General features: G+C 53.1%; 1 protein-coding gene across 1 annotated transcript; it reads left to right on the forward strand.

The window, feature by feature from the left end:
* The first annotated feature begins 1,401 nt into the window (after positions 1-1,401).
* Positions 1,402-27,785, forward strand: Aldh4a1 (aldehyde dehydrogenase 4 family member A1). The gene is made up of 15 exons (XM_021199783.2): positions 1,402-1,695; positions 12,019-12,112; positions 12,202-12,294; positions 13,075-13,122; positions 13,774-13,929; positions 15,402-15,551; positions 15,629-15,703; positions 16,756-16,943; positions 18,933-19,006; positions 20,290-20,486; positions 20,722-20,769; positions 21,555-21,707; positions 22,259-22,380; positions 23,115-23,233; positions 26,246-27,785. The coding sequence occupies exons 1-15, from the start codon at positions 1,637-1,639 to the stop codon at positions 26,356-26,358; spliced, it is 1,689 nt and encodes a 562-aa protein (XP_021055442.1). The 5' UTR covers positions 1,402-1,636; the 3' UTR covers positions 26,359-27,785.

Consider the following 27,785-nt stretch of genomic DNA (forward strand, 5'->3'; position numbering starts at 1 on the left):
AAATATTTTTTTTAATTAGTGATTGATGTGGGAGGACCCAGCCCATTCTAGGCAGTCTAACCCCTGGACTGGCCTCTCCACCTGCAAGGCTGAGCAAACCAGTAAGCAGCGTCCCTCCATGGCTTCTGCATCAGCTCCTGCCTCCAGGTTCCTGCCTCAGTGATGAGCTGAGAATTTGCACATGTAAACCTTTAACTCCCCACTTGCTTTTTGGTCATGGTGTTTTGAGGCAAATCTGCCCAGTGTGGTATCAAACTAGAACGGGACAGAGAGACCCCAAAGTAAATGACAATATAACCCCTGGTTATATTTGTCAGAGGCATAGAAACACACTGAAGTGGGACTGTGGTGGTGCAGGCCTTAGCACTCTGAAGGCAGACAGGCTGGTGGATCTCTGTAAATTCAAGGCAGGCCTGGTCTATAGAGCCAGTTCCAGGATAGCCAAGGCTACACAGAGAAACCCTGTCTGGAAAAGTAAAACCAAGCCAAAAATAAAAAAAATAAAAATTAAAAAACCAAGAGAATAAAGTAAGAAACCCCATACCAGTATCTTAGGAATACAGTGGTTCCCTAAGGCATTATTCTTTTTTTTCCCCCTGAGGCAGGGTTTCTCTGTGTAGCCCTGGCTGTCCTGGAACTTACTCTGTAGACCAGGCTGGCCTCGAACTCAGAAATCCGCCTGCCTCTGCCTCCCAAGTGCTGGGATTAAAGGCGTGTGCCACCACCACCCGGCATAAGGCATTATTCTAAGAACCGGCTTCAGAAGCTGTTTTAATACATTCGAGTATTCATCAAAGAACGTCTCATGCAGAAAACTAAAAATTTTATCCCGGGGCAGAGGGACTGAGGGACAGAGGCAGGAACAACTGGTTTTTAGGGCTTTTAGGAAAAGGAAGAAAGAAAGAAAATTAAAACGAAGAACGCTAAGTTCAGGCTCGCTAGGGTTTTATCTCGTTCTGATTCCAATCTGGAAGGAAGCAAGTCCAGGTTGCTGGCTTGGCCCTAAGCCAGGCTGGGAGGCGGAAGGCAGATCAGGCTCCATGCACAGTGGCAGCCCCCGGGGTGGCGGCGGGGAGCTGGCTTGAGTGTGGCCCGGCCGTCCCGGGCAGAGTGGTGGCCCGCAGGTGTCCAGCCTTCCAGCCACAAAGGGCCAGGGACCCAAGTAGCACTTTTCGCGTCGACCCGGTTCCCGGTCCCCGTCTACTACTGAGCACATGCTTTGTGCAGGATCTGTCATTGGCTCCTGCAACTCTCCAGCCCTGCCTAAGAAGGCTGCAGCTTGCGGGTCCTGCTGATTGTCCGGGAGGCTTTCATGCGAGACTCTGATTGGTCAGTGAGGCTCACGCCCTCTCCCCTTGGATCATACCATAAAGAGAGGAGATGAGGAGAAGAGAGCATCATTTCACGGCTTTTCTGCTGCGTTCTCTTGACCCGAAGTCCACAGTAGCAATTTTAATGGTAAATACGGCTGATGTTTATTGACAGGAGAGGGTACCCGCGGAGGGGCCCCGAAGCAGCTGGACCGGCGATGCTGCGCCTCCCGCAGAGGTGGTGCGCTCCGGGCTTGTCTAGTCCAGCCCTGCAGGGCTGACTCTGAGCTTCCCACAGCTGCGCAAGACTGTTAAGAGCCTCCACGATGCTGCCGCTGCCGTCGCTCCGCCGATCCCTGCTGTCCCACGCCTGGAGGGGCGCTGGGTGAGTGAACCCCTCGCTGCCTGAGTCCTGAGAACCGTGGACAGATCCCTCGCTGTGGGTGCTCACTCTCTCCAGGGTCCCCATGGCTCCCCTAAGCGCGCGCGGGGTCGCGACCTGAAGAGCCACTCTCCCATGGAGAACCTGTGGCTCTCTAGAGCAGTGGTTCTTAACTTAACAAGCGCTGTGACCCTTTCCTCTTGGTGTGGTGACTCCCCAACCGAAAAATTATGCCACTGCATAACCGTGTTTTGCTACTGTTGTGAACCGTAATGTAAATATCTAATATGCAAAAGAGCTGATACGCGACTCCTGTGAAAGGATCGCTCGGGGTGGCGACCTACAGGTTGCAAACCAATGCCCTAGACGGCCAGTTTTCCTAAGCCAAGGAACCCCTGGGAAGGGTGTGGCGTCCGGATTTGTGCCCACGCCCCCTTCCTAGACTCCTCTTCCTCCTAACGCTGTATATTCCAAATTTGCTGAGTCTCCCAGACCTTGGACAGTCCTGCGTTCACCTTCTGGAGCCTCCCGACACTCCCAGGGACCGCTCCACCCCACTCCCTTTCTGTTCAATATTGGGCTTTTGTTTCACAGTGGGTGCCATAATGACTTTTATAACTTGTGATGCGGCTCTGCGTGGCATGGGACTTATTTTGAGGTTTGCCTACGTTCATTCAGACAAGTTCCTTAGTAAAGCAGCCCGGAAGCAGAGGCAGGCAGATCACTGAGTGCAAGGCCAGCTTGGTCTACAGAGCAGGTTCGTGGAGGGTCAGGAGACACCGAGAAACCGTCTCAAAAGCAAACAAGCACAAGTAATGAAGAGACAGGCAAGCCCTAGGGCAGAGAGCTGCTTGCTATTCAGCCAGAACCCTGGCCGCCTTAGCGATGTGTTCCAAGATCCTGCCCCAGTGGGGCTCACGGCCTGTTTGAACTTGGGTATTATTCCCCATTTCTGTCTGCCTTCCTTGTGCAGTTTACATAGCACCCCCGCACCCCTACTTTGGTTGCTATTTGCCTGCTCTGTGGCCTGCGACCCGCCGTGTCCACCTCCACTGAGTTCTGACCTTTTTTGAGTTAATCAGTGACCCTTTCCCTGCCCCCATGGGATGGCCTGGGTGAGTTTCAACCCCTCCTCATGTTGTGTGAAGCTATTAGGCAAAGGACATGGGATTGGGGTGGGAGGTGGGGCGTGTGCTGAACGGAGCCTGCACCTCTTCAGTTTCTTCCTGCTCTGAGACCACCCTTTGCAGCCCCGGGATGGAAGGCTCAGATAGGCAGAGCCTTCTATAGATTCTCAGGTTTACTTTGTACCTCTCGGGGTGTCGGGGGTCTGGGTGGGGGCGGGGCATGATCAGTGAGCGGAACTCCGGGGAGTTTTCTAACTGGCCAGAGAGGCATGGACCCACGCACCTTGTCTTCTCTTTCGGAAAGCAGTCCGTGTTGTGAAGTAGTTTTGAATGGCAGTCTCATTTAGCTAGCTAGCTAGTGTGAGGGACCCCACGCTGAGCCTAGGAGCTCGTTCTGGGGAGCCCTCTGCCTGTTGAGGCAGATGTAACTGCAGTTACCGTTGGTCTGGATCCAGATCCCCGCCCTTCAGTGTGCGGCCCCCAGAACTGGTCTGGAAGAGGGTTTTGCAACCAGTCCTATGGGCTCGGGCTGCCTGGTTTCTGTACGGGGAGGATGGCCTGGCAGGGCGCCCAGAGAGGTTTCTCAACATCAGCGAACTACATTCACCTTTGGGGCAGGTCTGCAAAATGCTTAGGAGAGCTTCCAGCCTGTGCCTGTGGTCCCGCTGGCTTCTTCAGTCACGATAGGAACAATATCTCTGGATAGATGTCTTCTCCACACTGGTTGAGAGGCACAACCCTAGGACAACTAGGGTTATTTATTTAGTCCCTCATTCTTTTTAAGACTTATTTATTTAGTTATGGAGAAAGGGTTTCTCTATGCAGCTCTGGCTTTACGGACTTCATCTCCCTGCCTCTGGGATTAAAGACATGCACCATCTCCACAGGCCTTGTTTTGTTTTGTTTTGTTTTGTTTTAAGACAGGGTTTCCCTGTATAGCCCTGGCTGTCCTGGAACTCCATTCATAGACCAGGCTGGTCTTGAACTCACAGATCCATCTGCCTCTGCCTCCTGAGTGCTAGGACTAAAGGCGTGCGCCATCAAACTCAGCTTCATCTTGTGTTCTTAATGGATTTGTGGACTCACACTTAACCTCTGCTTTGAGGCAGTTTGAGGATTACTTAGTTCCAGAGAATGACTTATCAAAGGTAAGGAAACATGAGTTATTCCCTGCTACAACGTAGCAAATGAAGGCGTGTCTCTGTCTGAGCTGTCAGCAAGCACAATTCACTTCTCAAACACAGACCCTAAAATTGACCCTGGCTTCTCTACTGCTCTCCTCTCCTGTGTCATTTGGGGCAATTTTAGTTTCAAAAAATGAAGGTAACTTGGCACTTTATCAATTGTGAATTCTGAACTCTTCACAAGCAATGTTAGCTCTATCAGCCTGGGAAATGTGGGACCGCCCGACCCCTGGTGGCATGGCTTCGCAGCTCCCCTGGGAGGAATGATTTGATAAGAATTGGTGTGCGTGAGTTATAATTGAACTACAGACTTGGGCAAGGTTTTGTGAATCTCTTGATTTCCGTAACTGAGTGTGTGAGTGGTGTATGTGCATGTGTGTGCACACAGCTGACATTCCTGTGAGGTGTGCGTGCGTGCATGAGCGAGCCACTGCACACTGGGAGGTCAGAGATATACAACCTTGGGTGCTGGTCATCTCCTTCTACCTTGTTTGTGACATGGTTTCATACATTTTTGTTGTTGTTAGCTACGAGGTAGGCCAGGTCAGCTGGCCCGTGCATTTCTTGCTGGGTTTGTACATGTGTGCTGCTGTACCTAGCTTTATGTGGGTTCTGGGGAATCAAACTTGGGTCCTCCTGCTTGTTTGCCAAGCACTTTTTCACTGAGCTGTCTCCCTGGCTCTCAGATACAGTCAATTAAAAAGTTAACTTTTAGGCCGGAGAGATCTCAGGTGTTAAGAGCACTTGCTTATAGCTCTTGTGGAAGACCTAAGTTCTAAGCTCTTCTGATCTCCACAGGCATTGTACTCATGTGTGCAAACTACACACACACACACACACACACACACACAAACTCACACACATACACACACACCCACACACATATACACACACACATAATTAAAAATAAACTTTCTTTAAAAATTGATTTTGTTGGGTAGAGGCAGCACAGGCCTTTTATCCCAGCACTCAGAAGGCAGAAGTGGGAGGATCTCCGTGAGTTCAAGGCCAGTCTGATCTACAGAATGAGTTCCAGGAAAGCCAGAGTTACATAATGAAACCCTATCTCAAAACAAACAAACAAACAAAACCTAAATAAGTAAATAAATAATTGATTTGTGCATTGAGAGTCCAGCCCAGTGGTTGAGCATTTGTCTGGCGTCAAAACAACCCACACCTGACTTCATGTAAACTACACATGAATCATACCTGCATTTTCTCTCTTGACTGGGGTGCCATGCCCAAGGTTATGTGGATGCAAAAATTTTAAAATCTGAAAAGAAATGAAATCCAGAAAGACCGATGGTCCCAAGGGTTGTGGGTAAAAGCTACGTAGCTGAAGTTTCCTCTTTGTAAGCTGTCCTACCCTACTAAATGTCCCCAGGACATGGAGCTGTGACTGACACCTGCAAATCTTTGGGCAGACTGAGTAACTGAGTGAGCTTGCCAGCGAGCCCTTCCTTGTTAGGAGACATTTTATCATCGAACTACCTTTTGGTAGGGGCTGAAGAGATGGCTCAGTGGTTAAGAGCACTGGCTGCTCTTCTAGAGGTCCTGAGTTCAAATCCCAGCAACCACGTGGTGGCTCACAACCATCTGTAACGGGATCCGATGCCTCTTCTGGTGTGTCTGAAGAGAGTCAAGTGTACTCATACATAGTCTTTTATAAAAATTACCTTTTGGCTTTGGAGGAGGTCTTGGCCACAATGGCTTCTGCCCCTTTATTTTGTCATGCATGGGCACAGGTGGTGTTGTCAAGCTCTGGGCCTTTCCGTTGTTCTAGGTACATCTCAGAGTCCTCAGGTGGAGTATTCCTGACCTCACCCTGCAGTCTGCCTCAGTGTCGTCCTCTGTACAGTAGGGATGATCCTAGCAGCCCTGTCACAGGCCATGACAAGGGTCACATGTGAGGGTGTGGCCCCTGCTGTGCACTGTGCACTCTGTGACTACCGCTAAGGACCAGGTGGAGCCTGACGTCCTCCCAATGTTTCTGACCACTGTTCAAGTCCACACCCCTCAGCTGGCAGTGACACCCGGAAACACGCTGCACCTGGCGCACAGTAGGTGTTGAACTGTTGCTATCAAAATTGGTCCAGAACAGAGGATCCTGGCTCCACCTCTAAGCAGCGCTGTGGCTCTGTGCAGGTGGCTTGGCTTCGCAGTGCAACCTCAAGTTGTCATGTGGGAGGTATCAGTAGCTGACTCTCACACAGTTGTCTTGACATCAGGATTTATTTTTTTGTTTTCTTGCAGTGTTGAGTGTGTGTGTGTGTGTGTGTGTGTGTGTGTAAGACAGGTGTTTACCATGGTGCTGAATGTCCAGCGGTTTTGTTTGTTTGTTTTGTTTTAACATTTATTTTGAGACAGAATCTTTCTAAGTTGCCCAGGCTGGCCTTGAACTTGCAATCTCTCTGCCCCAGCCTTGGAGTAACTGGGATTACAAGCCTTCATCACGAGGCCTGGCTTATCTCGCGGTTTGCATGAGTTCATGGATGCTGAGTTGTTTGACACATGTTCGGCACCCAGAAAACTGAGGCTTGCTGTAATCTAGTGACCCATCTCTCTCCCACAGTCGGCTACCTTGTGTGGCCAGCCCTGACAGAAATGCCGAGGACAGCCAGACAGCAAGAGAGTCCTCCAGGTTGGGTGTGGTGACATATGCCTTTAATTCTGCGCTTTGGAGGCAGAAGCAGGCAGATCTCTTGAGTTTGAGGTTAGGAGGGTCTTGTTAGTGTGCAGTGAAGGCTGGGCTGCAGTGCTAGTGACTGTACATCGGAGGCGCTCTCCTCCTCCACATGCGAAGTGAGTGGTTCCTTTGCACTGTGTGGTCAGGGGATTGACCTGCCCCATCATCCAGACTGGCCCAAGATCTCTGAGATATCCTTTGACCACAGATGATATCTCCTGACTCTATAAGTTTGTGCCATTACAGATGAGCTGTGACCAGGAGCTGCAAAGGAGTAATGCTATCTCTGAGTATCAGTTGACTTACCCGTAAAATGGGGTCACAGTGCAATCTAGTACATTAGGAGGGTCCCTGTGACCCGTTGGTCAGCTTTAACTGTCAGCTTGACACAACCTAGAAACACCCGGGAAGAGAGTCCCAGTGAGAGACTGTCTACTTTGGGTTGGCCTGTGGGCATGCCTGTAGTGGCATGTCTTAATTGAGTTAATTCTGAAAAGACCCAGCCCACTGTGGGTGGCGTCATTCCCTAGGCAAGAGCTTCGGAGCTGAGCATAAGCTCTTGAACATGTATGTGTTCTCTTCTCTCTGCTCTTGACTGTGGATGTGACTAGCTGTCTCAAGCTCCTGCCTCTGATGTCCCCCCCACAGTGACAGACCTGGGTCGTGAACTAACAGAAACCTTTTTGTCCCCAAGTTGCTTCTCGTCAGAATCTTTTATCACAGCGTTAGAAGGGACACAAGGACAGTATCCGTACCTCACTCTGCTCAGTGCTTGGCACACTAAGAACTCAGGGGATGATCTGCACTGTCTTCCAGGGCATCAAGGTGAAGCCCTCATGTTGGCTGCCCCGCCCTGGGCCTGTACTTTCGCCTCCCCAGGAGCCTCCACTGCTACTTTAATTACACCCAATTGAGTGATAAGGGGGATTTGCCTTATCAGGCTGCGGATTACAGCTGGGAAACTGGCGGCTAAAGGGAGCAAGATAGCCTCCGCTTTCTTCTTGACCTGGCACTTAGCTAGCAGGAGGTCCAGGCCACAAGCTCAGCCCTGGAGGTCAGGCTGTCGGCTCTCAAACCCTCACACTCCCAGGCTTGCTCTCTGCTGGCACTCATGTGTGGGAGGGACACAGGCTGCTTCCAGGATGTTCAGGCTCTGGCCCGAATCCCCCTGCTTGGCTTTGAGATGATGGAAAGGAGCCCCCTCAGACCTGGGGGGTTGGGGGCCCAGCCATGAGGGGCATCCAAGTGTGAGGTCTGAGGAAAGGACAGGCCAACTGCGCTTCTGCCAGGGATGTGTGATGGCGAATGAGCCTGGGGACTCCCGAGGATCTCAGTCTTCATTGTAGAAGGAGTGGTTCTAAGGTGAGTCTCCCTCCATCCGGTTTTCATGTTCAGGTCTGGGGCTTGGGCCTGCAAGCTGGTTCAGCAGGCGAAGGCGCTCGCTGCCAAGCCTGACGACCCAAGCTTGGTTCTCGGGATCCGTGCGGTAGAAACAAGAGACCCGACTGACTCTTAGAAGTTGATTTTTGATCTTCCCATGTACGCCGTGACACATTAGAAAGAAAGAAAGAAAACATCGTCCACTCTGCCGTATAGACAATCATGGGCTCACTCTCCATGGGTGGACCTGTGCAACCATTAACGATGTACCGGAGTGTGGCAGTGTCATGCCCGCCCCTTTTGCAGCATCCCCTGGTTGAAAGAGGTCCCCTTGGATCGGCTTGCATCCAGGAGGTTTCTGTGTGGGCGTTCTCTGTCACATTCATGATGACTAAGTTGCTTAGCTGTGTATTCTTCAGAACAGGTCCCTGGCACTGGGGAAGCAGGATGATTGCGTAGCTTTGGTTATGGAATAAGCAGCCTGGAGATAGTGGCGGAGAGGTGACTGTTATGTCCACTCTGATGAATGCCGATGGCACTTTGAACCTTGGACGGGGTGGAGCCAAGCCCTCTTCCACCCGGGTCTCCTCCCCTCAAGTGTGCTGAGTTTGCTGGCTCAGGCTCTTCCTGGAAACCGTGACATCTCCTGCCACTAGGTGGGGAAAGGGAACGTGGTCTCTGAAGCTTGCAGGGAAGAAGAACTTTCTGGCTCAGGCCTGGTCCAGTTCTTAGCGGGGTTAGCCCAAGTTGCCAGGAAACTTGAGTTGAGTGCAGACCTTGCCCTGTGCTGCCTCTCTCTCCACAGCGGGAGGATTGCGATCCGGGTGGAGCTAGGAAACGTGTGGAGAGTAAACTACCTGGTGGGCGGAGGAAACCTGTGTTGCTGTGGGCTAACCAAGCTGACTGCATAGACGAATGGATGGATGAATGAATGAGGAAAACTGTCCTGCCTAGAAAGGCCTTCAGGAATCCTCTTAGAGCTGTGGCTCTCAACCTTCGGGTCCCTATCCCTTTGGCAGACCTCTATCTCCAAAAATACTTACATTACGATTCACAACAGTAGCAAAGTTATAGTTACGAATGTAGCAAGACAGTGACTTTATGGTCGGGGGAGGGTCACCACACCGTGAGGAACTATATTAAAGAATCGTAGCATTCGGAAGGTTGAAAACCACTATCCTGGAAGCCTTAAGTCTTGCCAAATGATCTGCCTCCATCTTCATCTAAGCCACTGGAGGGTGCCTGTTAAATCAGGACAGATCGATAGCCAAAAAAAAAAAAAAAAAAAACCAGCCCGTTGGTAGAAAGGCTTGTTAGTTTTGGAACCACTTAACTCAGGCTCAACGTGATTTTTGAACTAGCCTCCTCAGGGCCTGGAGAGAGTCCAAGACCCTGGAAACGCCCTGGTGAGCCTGGGGTCACAGTGGGCCCCTGCCCTGGGGAGGGTGGAGGGAGGTCTGTGGGTCTGTGGGACTTCTGTTTCTGGCATTGCTCTGGGGGGTGGGGGAATGGCAGGGAAGAGAGACCCTGTGTGGGCGGGGTATTTGCTGACTTCCCCCCACCCCCACCAGAGCTGGATCTGTCCTGAATATGATCCTGGTTGGGAAGGGGTGGGGGGGTCTTTGGAAACTCCTGAGCCTTGGTACATCTTTCTGGACCCAGTGGGTGAGGAATGCCTGGCTTGTTCACGCACAGCTGCAGGTGACCTTTGAGGGGAGCCTGTAGTGTTCTGGGGCTGAGAAAGCAGACTCCAGGCAGGCCTCCCAGAGGAGTAGATGAGCCCTGCTGGTGGAGAGGGATCTTGACTGGCTGGGACTGTTGGCTTTGATTCATCTGCTTCAAGGAATGACATGTCCAACATGGTGGGTGGTTGGGCAAGGCCTGGAGGCCTGCTGGACTTGGGACCCTTCCCAGCCCCTAGAAACTCCAAACGCCTTTCTCCCTGTTGCCAGGACTATAGGAGGAAGGGACATGGTGGATTTCCCTAGCTTTGCCTTCTTTTTTGAGCTGCCTGGTCTCCATAGTAACCTAATGGGTCTCACTATTCCGGCCTGGAGCATAAGGGAGGTAGGGCTGGGTCATTGGCCGGACAAGGGTGGGGCCAAGGAATATGACGTGGCCTCTGGGTGTGGCCATGGAGAGAGCGTGGACACCTTCCCTCTCCACCTCCGGGTAGATTCTTAGTTTCTCTCCTCTTGAAGATCTGGTCAGCAAATGTCCCTCTTCCTCCTCAGCCATCTCGGCGGCCCCCACCTCTCTGTTCTGCCCTCCTCCTGGAATGTGCCCTCTGGACCACACCCACCACATTCGTTTGTTTTCTTCTCCCTCCAGACCTCCCTGACTCAACCTGCAGGGCCTTTGTACTCCTTCTCATGGAAAAGGAGAAACCGTGTTGCCACACTCCCTCAGCCTGGCCGCTCGCTTGGTCCTGATGGGCGTGGCTACGCTGGAGGAGGACCCGCTTACAGCTTTTCTCTGAGAGATCACTTCATTTTATCTGAGCTCAGTCCATGCCCCCACGAAGCAGCACTTGGAGAGGGGTCGCTTCTCTGCCCAACTGTAGCATCACAAAACCCAGAGAGCGCACTCCTGGTTTTCTGAACTGTCCCCTCAGATCACCCAGCCCGAGCCCCAGACACATGGTTAACCTACCCCAGCTCTCCCACATGGTGCCTGGCTTTGCCTACACCAGTGAATTTCAACCTTCCTAATGCTGTGACCCTTTAATACGGTTCCTCATGGTGTGGTGACCCCCAGACATAATTTCTTTTTTTTTTTTTTTAAGATTTATTTATTTATTATATGTAATTATACTGTAGCTGTCTTTAGACACTCCAGAAGAGGGCGTCAGATCTTGTTACGGATGGTTGTGAGCCACCATGTGGTTGCTAGGATTTGAACTCCGGACCTTTGGAAGAGCAGTCGGGTGCTCTTACCCACTGAGCCATCTCTCCAGCCCCAGACATAATTTCATTGCTACTTCACAACTGTAATTTTGCTACTGTTGTAAATCGTGACATATCTGGTATGCAGGATATCTGATATGTGACCCTCAAAGCGGTCATGACCCACACGTTGAGAACTGCTGGTCTAGACTCAAATCTAGGTTTCTTTCCATTTCAGCCTTCAGCTAGTCATTTTCATGATAAAATCATCAGCTGACTTACTCCATTGGGAACGGCTATCTGGACAGCTGGTGAGGCCTGCCCTGGGGCTGTGCTCTGTTAGTGTTGCCAGCATTAAGATGTCCCCTGAGCTGTCCTCATTTACAGAAGAAACTGGGACCTGTGGGGACATCCCACATCTGGGAAGCAGAAGGGCTGGGCCTTTAGCTCGGGAATGATGGGGCCCCGGCTGCTGGTGTTGTTCCTTCTGTCTTCCCCGCCTCGGGCTCCTAGACAAGGAAGGAGATGGCCATCATTCACCAGCCAGGTCACAGGAATGGGACATTGGTTCTCTGAACCAGCCCTGCCTGGTGCTGCACTCAGGACCCAGGCCAGTCCTCCCGTTTGTGGTCCATATTTGATGCTCTTGCCCACGTGAATGTCAGGTCTCTGCTGAGGGCATCTCTCTGGCTCTGGCTCACACGGAGAGACTCGGCTCTCACAGGCTACCTGTTCGGTGTAGAGAAAGCCTGACTCGGAGTGAACTTCAGGAAAAAAAAAAGAGACAATGGGTCTCCAACATATTCAAAATGACTTCAGGGGGCTGGTGGCTTCTTCTCATTCAGTGGCTGTAGAAACAGACTCAGAACAGGCGAGTCATGCGCCCGAAGACACACAGGGGTAGGGTTGTGATTTCTAAGTCTTAGACCCAAAGCCAGTTGTCTCCCCAAGCCCTGGACTTGCTTTGAGCCAGCCCGGGGCCACCGTGGAGACGCAGGGACTGACTTAGTGACTGCTAACCAGTCTGCTCCCCCCTCCCCCCACCATGCTTGTTCCATTCCCAGACTGCGATGGAGGAGCACCTCCTCTCTGAAGGTGGCCAACGAGCCCATCTTAGCATTCTCTCAAGGCAGCCCCGAGCGGGATGCACTGCAGAAGGTAACAGGGAGTGGGGGTGTCCTGAGGGGCATGGGACAAAGAGATGCAGGCAGTTCCCATCTACATTTCTGTCCCGTTCCGTTCTCCAGGCTCTGAAGGACTTGAAGGGCCAGACGGAAGCCATCCCCTGCGTTGTCGGGGACGAGGAGGTGTGGACTTCCGATATACAGTACCAGCTGTCGGTAGGTCAGACAAGGGCAGGCCGGGCTCAGCCTCACCTTGCACCCAGATCTCCCCCTGGAAGCTCACGGGTCTGGAGCTGTGGTCTTTACCTGTAAGGGTCATTGTTCCTCTCCCAGATATTGAATTATGTGGATGCCTAAAACTTCTAGAATCAAAGGGTGCCATGCACGGTCCATTCCTGAGTCATGTCTACAGCAAGGAGCTTGGGAAGGGTTTGGGTGTCCCCGGTGGCTTCTTCCCATAGGTCAGTTCCTAGCTGAGTTCAATCCTTCTAGAAACCAGCATGACCTACAGCAGACCAGGGAGCTCCCCCATGTCTCGCAGTCAGAGGTGGGGAGAGGGAAGGGCCAGTGAGTCTGCTCAGACAGAACTCCAAGAGCACTGTGTACTGGGTCCAGTTTGGAAGAACTAGCCTACCTTTCTCTGCACACTCCCGCTAGCTTTGTGACCCTGAGCATAGGGCCCCTGTGGAGATCAGAGGACAACTTTGTGGGGATGAAGTCACATCGCTAAGCTTGAGCGGCAAGCGCCCTTGCCCACTGAGCTGTCTCCCTGGCCTGTTGGAAGAGCTTTTAAATGAGGCTGGGTGCACAGCTTCTGGGCACAGAGAGCCAGGGAGGAGGGGGCAGTTGCCACAGCCTGGTGCCGTAGGTGGATGAGCTGGGTGGGACTCAGACAAGTCTGAGTGACCACAGAAACTGGTAACTTACGAATGGAGCAGAACTCTGTGGTCTTGGCTTTACTTATAAACTGTGACACCCACTCCCCTCTTCTTTCAGCCCTTTAACCATGGACACAAGGTGGCCAAGTTCTGCTATGCCGACAAGGTGAGTAACGGGCTCTCCGATGACCGTGGTGGGAGTAAACCGCACTGCCCTTTTCCCTGGCCCTGGAGTCTTTGGGCTGAGTCTGCAACAGAACCAGACATGTACAGGTTAACTGAAACCAATCCCTAACTGTGTTGATCAGGGCAGCAATAGCACCAAATATTCCCATTAAAGTGCCTACCACTTGGAGCTGACCTGGGGAGAGGGCCCTCTTTCAGGGATGGTGTAGATTCTGTGAGACAGTCTGAGCAGTTAGATATGTAGATGGAAAGGCAGGCCAAGACACACACACACACACACACACACACACACACACAGAGAGAGAGAGAGAGAGAGAGAGAGAGAGAGAGAGAGGCTGGTGCTACGTGGTAATGAGGGCTGGTGGGGTCTGGGTCACCTGTAGCTAGTATGTGGGCTAAGCCGTGGTTCTGACCCCAAGGCTGGAGTGTCAGAGATGCCGAGGGTGTGACACCTCCTTAGTCTGGGGCAGGAGCCTCAGACCTCACAATAACAGCAGGACAGGCTGTCTGTAGCAGTGTGGACAGGAGGACTGGGGGACAGGGGGCTTCTGCTGGTAGCTAGTGTCCTTCTGGTTCCCCCTCTGGGCCCCGCTGTGTAAGGCAGAAGACAGCTCTTTACCCCTCTCTCCAGGCCTTGCTCAACAGAGCCATCAATGCTGCCTTGGCTGCCAGGAAAGAGTGGGACCTGAAGCCAGTGGCAGACCGGGCCCAGGTCTTCCTGAAGGCGGCGGATATGCTGAGCGGGCCCCGAAGGGCTGAAGTCCTTGCCAAGACCATGGTGGGACAGGTGAGGATGGGCAGGCCTCCCTCATGCTCCATCAGGCCGTCAGACTCCTGTCACCAGACATTAGCTAAGCAGCTTCTGTGTGTGCCAGGAGCTGTTGGAGACTTGGAGATGCTCCCCAGGAACAAGGCTGAGGAGTCGGGATGTAACATAGGTTATCAGTCGTGGTCAATTATGGCAAGCCCATGCGTCCCGCCATGGCCTGTCACCTCCCCTTCAGTTCTGCCATCCTACTCCGGGCCTTTGTCATTTCAGGCCCTCCTAGTGGCCAGCCTTCTGACATCACTGTATGACACTGCCATCCACAGAGGTGTCAGGCAGCCTGCACAGCCAGCCTGGGACACATGGGGCTCACATGCTGCAGGTTGGAACTTGTGACAGCCTCTCTGCCTTCAGCTCAGCCAGGCCCCTGCAGCCCTCAGTGGGAGCTCTTAAACAACCACAGAGTTGCTCCTGACCCAGGGACCGCCAGGGTCTCTGCCGGGTCCTCACCCCATTACCTTGGGTCCCTCTACCCTTCCTCTGTCTCTTTTCCTAGTACTCTTCTGTTTCCTGCCAGGCTGTTCTGCCTTTAATGGAGTGAGTTTGGGCTTAGCAGGAGTCTGTGGGGGGAGCTCAGGCTTCCTCTGGCTCTGCCCAGTGTCCCCTGCCTAGAGGGGACTCTGACCATCTGGCCTGGCTCTATTCTGTCCTCTAAGGGGCTACCTGGCATTCCAGGCCCAGAAGGGCCATTCTGCTCCAGTCTGGAGCCGTGTGTGTGTGTGTGTGTGTGTGTGTGTGTGTGTGTGTGTGTGTGTGGTGTCGGTTACAGTTAAAGCTCAGGCCGCAGCAGGTTGTATATTCACTGCCCGTACAAGAGGTGTCTTGCTTGATCTTCATCTTTAAGTTGTCAAATGCGAAATGGGGTTTTGAGAAATGGTTTTGTAGAGTGAGCAGTGCACTGCACTGAGGAAGGAGCCATGGAGAGAGGGTCAGTCTGCTCCAGGAAATGCTCACCTGAATTCCTTAAGAATCAACAGCCGCCAAAACCCCAAGCTGCCCACCTGCTCACCCAGCTCCGTGATGAGAGCGCCCTCTGCTGCGTGGAGGTGGGATGGCAGCTCCTCGCCTTCCCTTCACTGTTGAGATTGTGATAAGACATCGCCAGGAAGCTGGATGTGTGGTTGTCACAGCCTTTTTGTTTGGCTCGAGATTCAAGGGATTTTAAGAAGCACTCTGCAGGTCTTAGTTTCCTACGCTACACACTCTAACAATATGCCAAAGAAGCCGCGTACCTCTGCAAGATGGTCAGTAGGTGATTTCCAGTCCAGTGTGTATCAGTCTGTCTGGCGGGAGGTTCGGATGTCTGAGAAGCAGGTCCTTTCCCTCCTCAGTCCTGGGGCCAGGCATGGTCAGCCCACTGGAGGTTTTGTTCTCTCCTCTGAGCTGGCTCTGGTCTGTCTGGTGTCACTAAAGCTGGGCCGCCATCCTAACAGGGCAAGACCGTGATCCAAGCGGAGATCGATGCTGCAGCTGAACTCATCGACTTCTTCAGGTTCAACGCCAAGTTCGCCGTGGAACTGGAGGAGGAGCAACCCATCAGCGTGCCACCCAGCACCAACCACGCGGTGTACCGGGGACTGGAGGTACCGCAGGGCAGGCAGTGAGCCACAGGGCCTCCCGGGAACATTGAGCTCCACCTCACAATCTCCCTCTTCCTCAGGGCTTCGTGGCGGCCATCTCTCCCTTCAACTTCACCGCGATCGGAGGCAACCTGGCAGGCGCTCCTGCCTTAATGGTGAGGACCGGGGTCAGGGGCCAGTTAGTCACGCCCCAGATCTCAAACAAACCCAGACAGTCTGCCCGTAGTCATGGGAGAAGTACAGAGGGCAGCAGCCAGGGCCGTGGATACGTTCTGGGTTCCAGCTCTTGGTTTATCTTACAGCCTTGTCCATTTGTGGGAGACCAAGGCAGAACCGAAGCTCAGAGGCACAGTTTCCTCCTCATTGAGCAGAAGCAATGACGTGTGTGTGTGTGTGTGTGTGTGTGTGTGTCAGGGCTCACACCATCAACTCACAAAGATTGCGATATGCTAGATGCCAGGCAGGTCCACCTGAGAGTGAGCCATGGATGTGAGGCTGCTGCTGGTGGCCTGGAGGGCTCTGATGATGTCAGTTAACTTAAGAAGCAATGAGAAAGGTGGCTGCCCCTGTGCCTCTTTGCCAGGAGACACCTGAGATGCACAGCGGGGACTTGTGGAGGGATAGATCAGAATGTGGAGTCTGGAGCTCTGAACTGACAGCTGCAAGGTCTTCTGCCATTGTTGAGAGAAGGCTCCTGTATGGGAGGGAGCTCCCAGGCTGTTGTGGGGAATCCAAAAGCCTGCCAGGAAGAGAGCTGGTGTTGTTCCAGCAGCCTGGATAGACCTTAGGCATGGCATGTGTGCTCTCTGTGCGTGCACAGGGACAGCCTCGTGCATTGTGGAACGGGCCCTCCTGGTGCCTATGAGGCCGCACGTGCTCTGAGTCAGCTCATGTGCATGTAATATGTGTACACTTGTCCAGCCACACCCTGGGATGTCCTGGAACACTGGGAACAGTCGTAACCTAGAGTGAAGCCAAGACTCATCCCAGGCTTGCAGGGAAAGGGAGCCCAGGCCAGAGTCAGGGGTGAAGATTGGGGTCTCCATGACAGGGGCCTCTGGAAAACAGCGCAGACATTGTATCAGTGATCTTAGGTGGGGTCTGAAGTGGGTTCCCGTAGGGGTGACCGTGCTGTGCAGTGGGGTACGTGCTTGGTATGGTTGGTCTCCCGCCACCTTGTGAGTCATGTTTGACACCTTTATGACAGGGCAACGTGGTTCTGTGGAAGCCCAGTGACACTGCCATGCTGGCTAGCTACGCTGTCTACCGCATCCTCCGGGAGGCCGGCTTGCCCCCCAACGTAATCCAGTTTGTGCCAGCCGATGGGCCAACCTTCGGGGACACGGTCACCAGCTCAGAGCATCTCTGTGGTATCAACTTTACAGGCAGCGTCCCGTAAGTCCCTGAGGAGTGGGGTGGGACATGGGGTGTAGGGATGTGAGCTGATGTTTGGGGCTGTGAACCCAACGCTGACCTTGCCCACTCCCTCTGTGTGAGCATGGGTGAGCCACGGTACTGAATGAGAGTGGAGGGTCCCCTATCTTGGTGAATAGTTGAAAGGATGGAAAAGGAGAACCATTGTGTGGGCTGGAAACACAGCCCGTGGCTGAGGGCAGCTTTCCACCACAGAGGGAGTAAACGGGTGTGCTGGAAACAGCAGATGCTGGGCCTGCTTCTTGGAGGAGGCACCCTGGTGGAAGGTTGGCTAGGCAGAGGTGAGGAGGTGGGAACGGGTTATAGGAAGGAGGAAGACACTAAGGGGGCCTGCAGGCTAAACCTGTGATGCTTTCTAAGGCATTGTCCCCTGGTCCTGGAGGATGGAGTCAGAGGGGCGGACCAGGCATCTGCACGCAGACTCAGCAAGTGTCTTCCAACCCCTGAAGCACAGGGTTCTGTGTCAAGGCTGGAGATAAGTTAGCTATGAGGTTGAGGTCCCTGCTCGCCACCCCTCCACTCCGCCTCCGTTGGTCCCACCTTTCAGATTCAGCCCAGCATCTCCTAGGAGCCTTCTGAATCTGCAGAGGTGTGTCTGGGCTGTACTCGGAAGGTGGCGGGAGACACGGAAGGTTCTAGAGAATGGTGCGAACACCATTCTGTTTCAGACTGGGGTTGCCCATCGGATCTAGGAGGGGCTGGCTTTGTTTTCTTGGATTCCTAACAGCCATAGCCGGGACATGTCTGATTGGGAGTGTTTTATCTTTTAAACCTTATATGGTGTATGTTCCGGTCCCCCTGGGCCTGCATGTCTCATTAGCTAGATGTGGACAACACTTTGTAGCTCCCGACTCCCTCTCCATCCCTGGGTCTGTGTATCCCAGGTCTGCCCACCGCTCGCCCTCTGTCGTAGGATCTGGGTGGAGCTGCTTCAAAAAGTCAGGAAGTTGGGAGCTCCAGGGATTGGGATAATAGCCATAGTTCCTGTAGAGATCTCAGAGCCTAAGGCAGAGTACAGAGGTGGTGAGCCGGTGGTCTGCAGCTGGGGTCTGGGTCCGGGACCTTCTGGCCTCGGCAGAAAGAGGGATTGATACTGTCGGGGTGTACAGGTTTGGGGCAGTTGAGTCATGTGTAGGTCGCTGACTGAGGAGCCTTCTGGGCGAGTGGGTAGAGTTGACTGGGACAGCCCGGTGTCCCATTTAGCATGGCGTCTCCGCACCCGCCGTGCCTGGATTGCCAGCGTGGGTGGTAGCTTGAGGAGTGCTGACAGGGTCTTTTCCCCAGAGGCCTGTTCTGCCAGTGCTCGGGTCTCTGCCTGTTAGCAGGCAGGGTGGGCCTGGCCCCCTGTTTGCCACGCTCTGGCAAGCTGCTAGGCCTAAGGTAGCAAAGTCATAAATTACCGTTAGCTGCTCTGCCGGGTGATTAGCATTTTTATTGTTTTGTGGTGTTGAGGTTGGTCACAGTGAAGCCCGGGGAGGAGCCTGTGTCTCAGGGGCGGTCGGTAGGGGTGGCCTGAGCTGTTGGTTTGGTCCATCAATCCAGGCCCTGGGCCCAGGATGCCCCCATAGTAGCCACAGGGGTGTGTGTTGCTTGTGAGGGACTGCAGTGTGCCCAGCGTGAGCCAAAGTTCGGGCTTACATACTGGAATCCCCTCAGGCCGAGCTCATTCTTGTTAATAGGTGAGACGAGGTGCAGAATCGGAGGCTTGGTGACACTAAGTCATAAACCCAAGGTCACACAGCCCCGTGTCAGAGCCGGGACCAGCACTATCTGTTTTCACATCTGGGCCTTCTGGGTGCCACCCCACCCTCATCACAGCTGCCAGCGCCCACTTAGTTCCTCCTGGCATTACCGTGACCCCTGCACACCCCCCTTAGGCCATTTCCCCCAGGTCTTTTAGCTCCTTCCTCTTGTGACTTCTTGACACTGTGCCTCTTGGTTCTATTCTAGCACCTTCAAACACCTGTGGAAGCAGGTGGCCCAGAACCTGGACCGGTTCCGTACCTTCCCACGCCTGGCTGGAGGTGAGCCCCACCCCTCACACCCTTCCAGGGAACCCCCCACCCCCCACCCCCCGGGCCATTATGAGCAACCAGGAGATAGAGAAAGGTGACCAGGATCTTCTTGGGATCCTGCAAGCCAACAATGGGGACTTCTCTACCAGCCTGCACAGTGACCCCCCACTCTCCCGCTCAGGAGCTATGTGTGATCGTGGAACATCTAATCATGCCTGTGGCGGGGACTGAAAGCTGTGTTCCTTTTTTAAGACTCGTGTTGGGAGCACACATGACTCGGGGCTGCTGTGTGGAAGGCACAGGTCTGAGCAGGGGGAGGAAGGAGCCCATTTGTGGGTGTGGAGGGGGGACAGGAGAGGAGGAAGCTGGCTGAGGGGACAGCAGAGTGGTCTCTCATCAGCAGTGGTAACTCTCCTCCCGAGAAACCACTCTCGAGTCATGAACACTTGGTACACATTGTGTGAGGCAAAGCCAACGAAATCGTCTCCTCCAGGGCTTCTCAGAGCTTTTAGTACTCCATTTATATACTCGGAGAGTATAACTGGCTAGGCAGTGTTTCTCAGACTCCCTGGGCCACGGAACCCCATTTTGCACAGCGCGGTCCCCATGGGGCCAGGAGTTGTAGAACACACTTTGCTGAGGCCTCAGAGAACTTCTGCCTGGGGTGCACTTGACGGTAGAAGTTGTGTCTGATGGTTCAGCCTTCTAACCCCTGGTGTGAGGTGGGACCCACGGGAGGCCCTTCCTGAGTTAGTTGGCCTCTGATGTGTACCTGGGTTGCCCGTAGCAACTGAGCTTCCCAGTTATGGACTTATGAACTCTGCAGGGGAGGGGGCAGCCTCTCCTTCCCGCGGGCCATGGCCCAACCTGGAGCCAGTGGCTGCATCAAGACTCCTCCTCAGTGTGTTCATCTTTGAGATGGGGGCAGGACAGTGGAAGTGGTCCTCAAGACTTGGGGAGACAGATAGATAGCTTGGGTGCTTCCTGAAGGTCGTCTGTAAAGGGGTAGATTGGGCTTTCCCGGGAGGTTTTAGGAAAGCCTGGCCCGCCTTTAGGAATGGGTGGGCCCTTGGGGGCTTGGTTGGCGATGCTGGCCATTTGGTTTTCTCTGTGATGGGGAGTTGGTGCCTGCCGATGCCCTGTGTTCTCCTGTTCCCTCCCCCAGCTGGGGAGTGGAGCAGGCCTGGCTTGTGGCTCCCTCTCCCCCGTCTTCTGCTGAGTGTGGGGCTGCGGATTGGTGTGGGCGGTGGTCCGGGCCGCACCCAGTGATGTCCACACCCTGTGCTGCGCAGAGTGCGGCGGGAAGAATTTCCATTTCGTGCACAGCTCGGCCGACGTGGACAGCGTGGTGAGCGGGACGCTGCGCTCGGCCTTCGAGTACGGTGGCCAGAAGTGCTCAGCCTGCTCGCGCCTCTACGTGCCTCAGTCGCTGTGGCCGCAGATCAAAGGGCGACTGCTGGAGGAACACAGCAGGATCAAAGTGGGGGATGTGAGTGGGGCCTTGGCTCACACAGCAGGTGGCTGATGGGATTGGAGGTCGCTTGCCCGCCCGCCTGCCCGCTCGCTCTCTCCAGCAATTTGAGCGCCTCCCTGCGGCTCTCTCTGGCTCTCTGAGGCAGGGTCCTTCCCCTAGGGGCTCTGCGCTTGTGGGGTGGGTTGCATGTAGGGAAAGGGATCCCTTCCTCTCTGCCCTACAGTGTCTCATCCCCCCCTCTTGTCCTCAGCCTGCAGAGGACTTTGGGACCTTCTTCTCCGCAGTGATTGATGCCAAGGTAGGGGGTGAGATGCAGTGCTTTCTAGGGTGGGACACTGGGCACAGATGTAGGACAGAGGGGGACAGGCTGGTCAGTGTTGCTTGTAACTAAACATGTGCCTCCCTGGCTTGGAAGAAGGCCGGGTCATCCGCAGCGGGGAAATTGTCTGCCCACACTCAGACCAGGCTCAGCAAGCCCCTAAAGTGTGCATGTGTGCACACACATCCAGGCAGGCCCACACACATGTACTTGAGAACTCTGAGACCATGGTGTAGAGATAGCCTTGAAAACACATCTCTGTAGCCACATCCCTGTCATCCTAGCTATGTATGCACCTTTCTGTGTGTCTGTCTCGGAATCTGTTGGTATGTAAGGATAACTGTGGCTTGACCCCACGTGTGTGTGCCACACACTGCATAACACATGCTTATATACATATACCCAGCTTCTAAAACCACAGTATACTCACTCATACACACACACCATAGACATATGCAACATACACATATCACACATGCACTTAGGTAAACACCACACACACACACACACATACACTTTATGGACACAACCACATATCACACGTGCATTCAGACACAGACACATATTATAATACATACATACACATACTCATATGGACTCTTCTCTGTGTCTCTACCATGGCTTAGCCAGGCCTTCAGTGTCTCCAACCCTGCTCCCTCTCACCTTTAGGCAGAGGTATATTGGGATGAATACTGGGCGGGGCAGGGCGGGGCAGGGCGGGGCAGGGCGGGGCTCTCTCTGATGCTCCCGCTCACCTGCCCTAGGCTTTTGCTCGAATTAAGAAATGGTTGGAGCATGCACGTTCCTCGCCCAGTCTCAGCATCCTGGCAGGGGGGCAGTGTAACGAGTCAGTGGGTTACTACGTGGAGCCGTGTATCATTGAGAGCAAGGACCCACAGGAACCCATCATGAAGGAGGTGACTGCATGGGGCTGTCCTCGGGCATGGCAGAATGCTGCTTTCTGATGCTGCCTGGTTTCATGGCTGACAGCCAGAGGGAGCTCAGGAGCTCAGGCCCGCCCAAGACTCTGTCCCCGTCCCTGTCCCTGTCGCTGTAGGTGCTGGCTGTGGCCTAGCACGCCATTGCCACAGCTGCTGCAGCCCCTGTGGACTCTCTATGGTTTGACCATGACTGACGCCTGAGATGGGATTGGGGTGCAGAGAAAGCACACCCTTAGTGGGAGAGGGGCCCTGAGGAGGGAGATGCCTCAGCATGTGCTGTTGGGGGAGTCTCCTGAACTTCCCAGGACCTGGCTGCTTTACCTGAGGATATGACAGGGAAGCCAGAAGGTTCTGGATCTTCTGCCTAGTGGTCAGGTAGCCTGACAAACAGAGACCAGAGGGGACCTGGCGGAATCGGCCCCTCTTTGCCCCTGCTCTGGGCTATTGTGTGGGGCTGAGGTCTGGGATGGTGGAGAGGGTGACCAGATGGGGACATCATAGGGACTTACCCCTCTCTTCTCTCTCAGGAGATCTTTGGTCCTGTGCTGACAGTGTATGTGTACCCAGATGATAAATACAGAGAGACGCTGCAGCTGGTCGACAGCACTACCAGCTATGGCCTCACGGGGGCAGTGTTCGCCCAGGATAAGTGAGTGGCCTCAGCCCTGGGAGCAATGTTGTGTACCTTACTGTCCTTGCCAGTTCAGTGTCAACCTCACCTCCTGGATGCAGTTTCTGCTAATCCCTCTTCTGCTTTCCCTCACGGCGTCCCCTCCGTCCGTCCTCTCAATGTACACCTAAAGGCAGACGGCTCCAAACGGGCACACCACAGTCTGGCTTGTTAGATACATAGCTGTCACGAGCCCCTGGTGACCATCCTGTCTGAATCTCCAGGGACAGGCCTGGGGGAGCTCATGATCGACCTGTTGGGGGCCCCACTGAGCTAGGTGACCACCCTGCCCCGTGCTGCAGAGTCTTGCTGCAGTGGAGACAGAGCTGATGTGGGTGGGTCCTGCCACCCTAACTTTGAATTTTTATATTCTTCTCCCTCCTCGGCCCCATAGCCACTCTGTCTGCCTCAGATGGAAGTGGGAGCCCAGGAGGAAGCAGAGTTAGACTGGAGACCTCCGTCCCCCCCAACCCCCATCATCACACTGCCTGTTGTGGCCTGATCCCCTGTGTTCTCCATCCGGGTCTCCCTGTGGTCTCCAGAAGGCCAGTAAGCTGACCCCCTTCTTGGGAAAAGCTGAGCCTCAGGGCCCACTCTAGCATCCTGTTCCTAACGTGGCTGCTTGCCTAGCGGGAGCCAGTGTGGGCTGAAAGAGGGATTGGAGGCCACACTTGGGGTTGGTGGCCCCCCGTGATCACTGTCCTGTCTCCTAGAGCGATTGTCCAGGAAGCCACGAGGATGCTAAGGAACGCTGCTGGCAACTTCTACATCAACGATAAGTCTACTGGGTCCGTGGTGGGCCAGCAGCCCTTCGGGGGCGCCCGGGCCTCAGGTGAGTGGGTGGCGGGTCTTGGTCATTACCTTGGAACAGAAACAGCTCACTGTGGGGTGTGTGTGTGGATGTTCAAATACAGTCTTTTCAGGAGCTTCGGAAGCTAGGAGGCCGTTCTCCTGTTGTACCAGGGAGGAAACTGAGGCACACATGGGGGAGGGCTGTGGACGTTAACTTCAGTGCTCACAGGTCCACCTCCAGACTCAAGATCACCCGAGTCCAATGCTCAGTAGCTCATAGGTGAAGCCTGGGCTTGGGAGAGGCAGTAAATAGCCAGCAGCTACCCGCTAGTGGTAGCCAAGACCAGAACAGGTTAGTGGGGAATGTGATGTTTCTATCCATCTGTGCGGCATATAATATTTAAGTCAGCTAATCTGTCTCTTTAGATGTGTGTGTGTGTGTGTGTGTGTGTGTGTGTGTGCATGACTAAAAGCATTCAAAGCCATTAGTTCCAGGTCTTTGAAATATGTAGCATAATTGTCACCCATACTCACCCTATGGTGCAGAATGCAGCGCCCCAGGACTTGTCCCTGTCTGCAATTCCTAGCCTCTAGCGACCACTCTCATTGCCAGCTTCTGAGATCAGTTCTTTTGGGTCCTGAGAGAGTGAGAGCGGGAGTGCACCATTCTGGTGTTTCTGAGCCTGGCTGATTTCATACAGCATATTGGCTCCCAGTTCCCTTTTCACGACTGAATACTATTCCACAGTGTGTATGTACCAGTTTTTCAAGCACACGTCGGTCAATGGACCGTTTGGCTGTTCTCTTTTCTTGGCAGTTTTGCAGGTAGAGTGGAAGTGACCGTTGATGCACAGATAACCCATCAGCGTGCCAAGTTTGTTTTCTTTCTTGGCTAAATTTTCAGGAAGGATTGCTGTCGTTTTTAAAGAGCAATTTCCAAAGCATTTCTCATGATCCTTTAGTAACTTGCCTTCCCCGTGCAAGGCACACCGTGTGTGTGTGTGTGTGTGTGTGTGTGTGTGTGTGTGTGTGCATATGTGTGCATATGTGTGCAGCTCCTGCATTTGTATTGGGGACTCCCTCTCCTTTTGTGTGTGTTAATATTTGCTTTCTGTGTTTTGATGCTTTGATATTGGTTGCCTATGTATTTACAGCTCTTGTTTTCTATTTCTGGTTTAACTGCTGCTTCCTCGTTTCTAACCTCTCCCTCCCTCTCACCTCCCTGTCCAGTTTTAGTTTAGAGTTTACTTCATCTGTTGTGAGCAACTCCTGTGTCTTTGAGATTCTATTTATATTGCTTCCTGTGTCTTCAGGGGGTGAAGCGAGTTTCTGTTAAATGATGTGTAATTGGGTCTTGTTTATTTATTTACTTAAAAATAAGTATTTTGGGGGGATCCGGTATGATGGCACATGCCTTTAATGCCACCTCTTGGAGGGCAGAAGCAGGTAGATTTCTGTGAGTTTAAGGCCATCCTGATCTATGTAGAGTTCTAGGCCAGCCAAGGCTGCATAGAGAGACCCTGTCTCAAAAAAAAACTTTGATTTAGTTAATGAGTGTGTGTGTGCATGTATGTGCGACAGTGCACGTATGGAGTCACAAAACATGTTGTCAGAGTTAGGGCTCTCCTTCCACCGTGTGGGTCGTGGAGCCCAAACTCAGTTCATTAGGCTTGGCAGTGAGCACTTTTACCTGTTAAATCGTCTCAACAGCCCAGGGTCTTACTTTTTTGTTTTGTTTTGTTTTTTGAGTCAGGGTCTCACTATTTAGTCCTGGCTGGCCTGGAACTTGCTCTGTAGACCAGTCTGGCCCTGAACTCATAGAGATCCACTTGCCTCTGCCTCCCAAGTGCTAGGATTAAGGGTGTACACATTTTTTTTTTTTTTTTTTTTTTTTTTTTTTTTTTTTTAGGTAATGAAAAAAGTATGTTCTGTAAGTAACAGGCCATGAGTGTGTAGTTACCCAAAGAATCCAGAAGATAGTGTCAGGGCCCCTGGAGCTGGAGCTGCTGAAGGTTGTGAGCCACCTTATGTAGGTGCCGGGAACCAAACTCTGGTCCTCTGGAAGACCAGGAAGAGCTCTTAACCACAGAGCTCCCTCTCCAGCCTGGGTCTTGGTTTTTTTTTAAAATCCATTCACTCATTATGACTTTTAATGGCAGAATTTTTTTTTAAGATTTATTTATTTTATGTATGTGAGTACATTGTAGCTGTACAGATAGATGGTTGTGAGCCTTCATTCAGTTGTTGGGAATTGAATTTTAGGACCTCTTTTTGCTCAGGTCAGCCCCGCTTACTCCAGTCAGCCCCGCTCACTCTGTCAACCCTGCTCGTTCAGTCCCTGCTCGCTCCAGCCCAAAGACTTATTTATTATTATACATAAATACACTATAGCTAACTTCAGATGTACCATAAGAGGGCATCAGATCTCATTACAGATGGTTGTGAGCCACCATGTAGTTGCTGAGATTTGAACTCAGGACCTTTGGAAAAGCAGTCAGTGCTCTTACCAGCTGAGCCATCTCGCCAGCCCCTTAATTGCAGAATTTAACCCACTTTCATTTATGCTGATTATTGATAGCTAAGGCTTGGTTCTTAGCTATAGTAATATATATAATAGAATTGTTATAATTCTTTCTTCCTCTCTTACCTACTTCCCGTGGTCGAGTGATACACTCAAATATTGTGTTTTAATTCTTGGACTGTCTGTCTCTCCTTCATGTCTCAAGAACAGCTTGGCTGGGCAATGTTGGTTTTGGTTGGTCGGTGTTTTATTACTTGGCTACTGTGAGCTTCAGCCTCTTACCTGCCCTCCAGCCGTGCACACTTGGCCTCTGGTCATGCACACTTGACCCTGATATGCTCAGCAAGCCCTGAGCCTGTGAATATGTTCAGTCGCTACGTCTCCAGGCCCCTTAGCAGAGTACGTTGTGGACAGAGCCACCATTTACCCCTCTAGCTGCCAGCCCTGTGCTACCCCATTCACCATGCCAGCTCCCCTACCTGCCACCTCTCTCTCGCTGCCGAGAACCATCGTGCGCTCTCTTCCCCACAGGAACCAATGACAAGCCAGGAGGTCCCCACTACATCTTACGCTGGACATCACCCCAGGTCATCAAGGAGACTCATAAGCCCCTGGGGGACTGGCGATACTCCTACATGCAGTGAGCCTGGGCCAGCAGCTCTGTTGGGAAGCAGATGTCCATCCAGATGACATCACTGCACTGACCCCGGCTCCCCACCAGCTCCTCCTGGACTCTTCTACAGCTGAGCCGGACCCTGTCCTGGCCACTGGGTGCCTGTCCTCGGAATCAGGTGCCCAGGCTTTGGGTCATATTGGGGAGGATCAGCCAATCCACCCAGAATTCTCATCCTCTGCGGAACGCCCTGGTACCTGGCGGGTTCCCCGCCTGTCTGTTTTTCTCTCTTCATCCTGGGCCCGGTGACTCAGAGGGCCTGAGAACCAAAAGGGATATTCTCAGGACCCTGTCCGGGAAGGAGACAGCTCTGGTGTCCTACAGCCTCACCTCACCACTCAAAGACTCCTGACCTCGGCCTTGTCCCCTACACATGTCCAGTGAGATAGGACCTCAGCCAGATGGCTGCAGGGACACCAGCTGGCCTTGCCCCTTGGTCTGTGCTAGCTCCTCCTGCAGGGACTTGTATCCAGCCATATGCCTTAGTCCCATGTGCCTTCCTCCAGGGTGCTCGTGTACCCCTGAGCCTTCATCCCTCCTGGCCACCTGCTGGGAGTGACCAGTGGTGGTCATCCCATACAGGCTGAGTCTGGGAAACCTCGAGGCAGGCCTCCAGTCCATACTCTTGTGGGATGGATGCAACCAGCCCAGTGGTAGCCAGGGAGAGCTCCTGCTTAGGACCTGGATGATCAGATGTTTCTAGTGGCTTGAGAGCACACATGTCTTTTTAAGGACATTTGCTTGGGGTCCACATGGAGCTGGTATAGCTGTCACCAAGGGCTGCCCCCCGCCACACTGAAGGGTGAGGTACCAGTACCAGGGCCAGCTCTGCCTTCTGCTTCCTTTCAGGGTCCATGTCGCTTCCCAGGGAGCAGGACTCGACTGCAAATGTCCTTGTTCTGTAGTTCTACACTGTGATGGGGTGGGGCTACTGCCGCCTGAGAAAAAAATGCCAGATATCTACTCAAAGTGGCCATGGAGGGAGGGGAGAGAAGGGCAGACTGGTTTCTCATTCCTAATCTAATGAACTGCCAGCGTCTTGTCACGTGGTCCTGTGTGGTGTCATGGGAGGGAGCCCAGTGGGTAGGTTTAGAAATGGCTTTCTGTCCTGCCTCCCCTCCCAGGTGGTCATCAAAAAAAAAAAAAAATCATGTAATTTCTCCAACCTTCCATGTCTAAAATGGTGACGATTCCATCATATGTATGGAGGACCAGTGGGCTAATCCCTGTGGATTTCAGACAAATGATCAGAAATATCACCCGTTCGTTTGTTCTCCTACCCATATGTGTGCTGTGGTGGCGGATCTTATGTGTCAGCCTTGCTGGGCCATGGTCCCCAAAGACCTGGTCAGCCACTGTGGAAGTTTCTATGACGGGCAGTAAACACATGGACACTTA

This window comes from Mus pahari, chromosome 6 (genome assembly GCF_900095145.1).
Source record: "Mus pahari chromosome 6, PAHARI_EIJ_v1.1, whole genome shotgun sequence".
NCBI lineage: Eukaryota > Metazoa > Chordata > Mammalia > Rodentia > Muridae > Mus > Mus pahari.

Excerpts from the sequence above, each read along its gene's own strand:
- Aldh4a1 (XM_021199783.2), top strand. The coding sequence starts at position 1,637 with ATGCTGCCGCTGCCGTCGCTCCGCCGATCCCTGCTGTCCCACGCCTGG. Across the intron at positions 13,930-15,401 it reads CCAAGACCATGGTGGGACAG|GGCAAGACCGTGATCCAAGC; the intron begins GTGAGGATGGGC and ends CCATCCTAACAG. Across the intron at positions 15,552-15,628 it reads CGGTGTACCGGGGACTGGAG|GGCTTCGTGGCGGCCATCTC; the intron begins GTACCGCAGGGC and ends CCTCTTCCTCAG.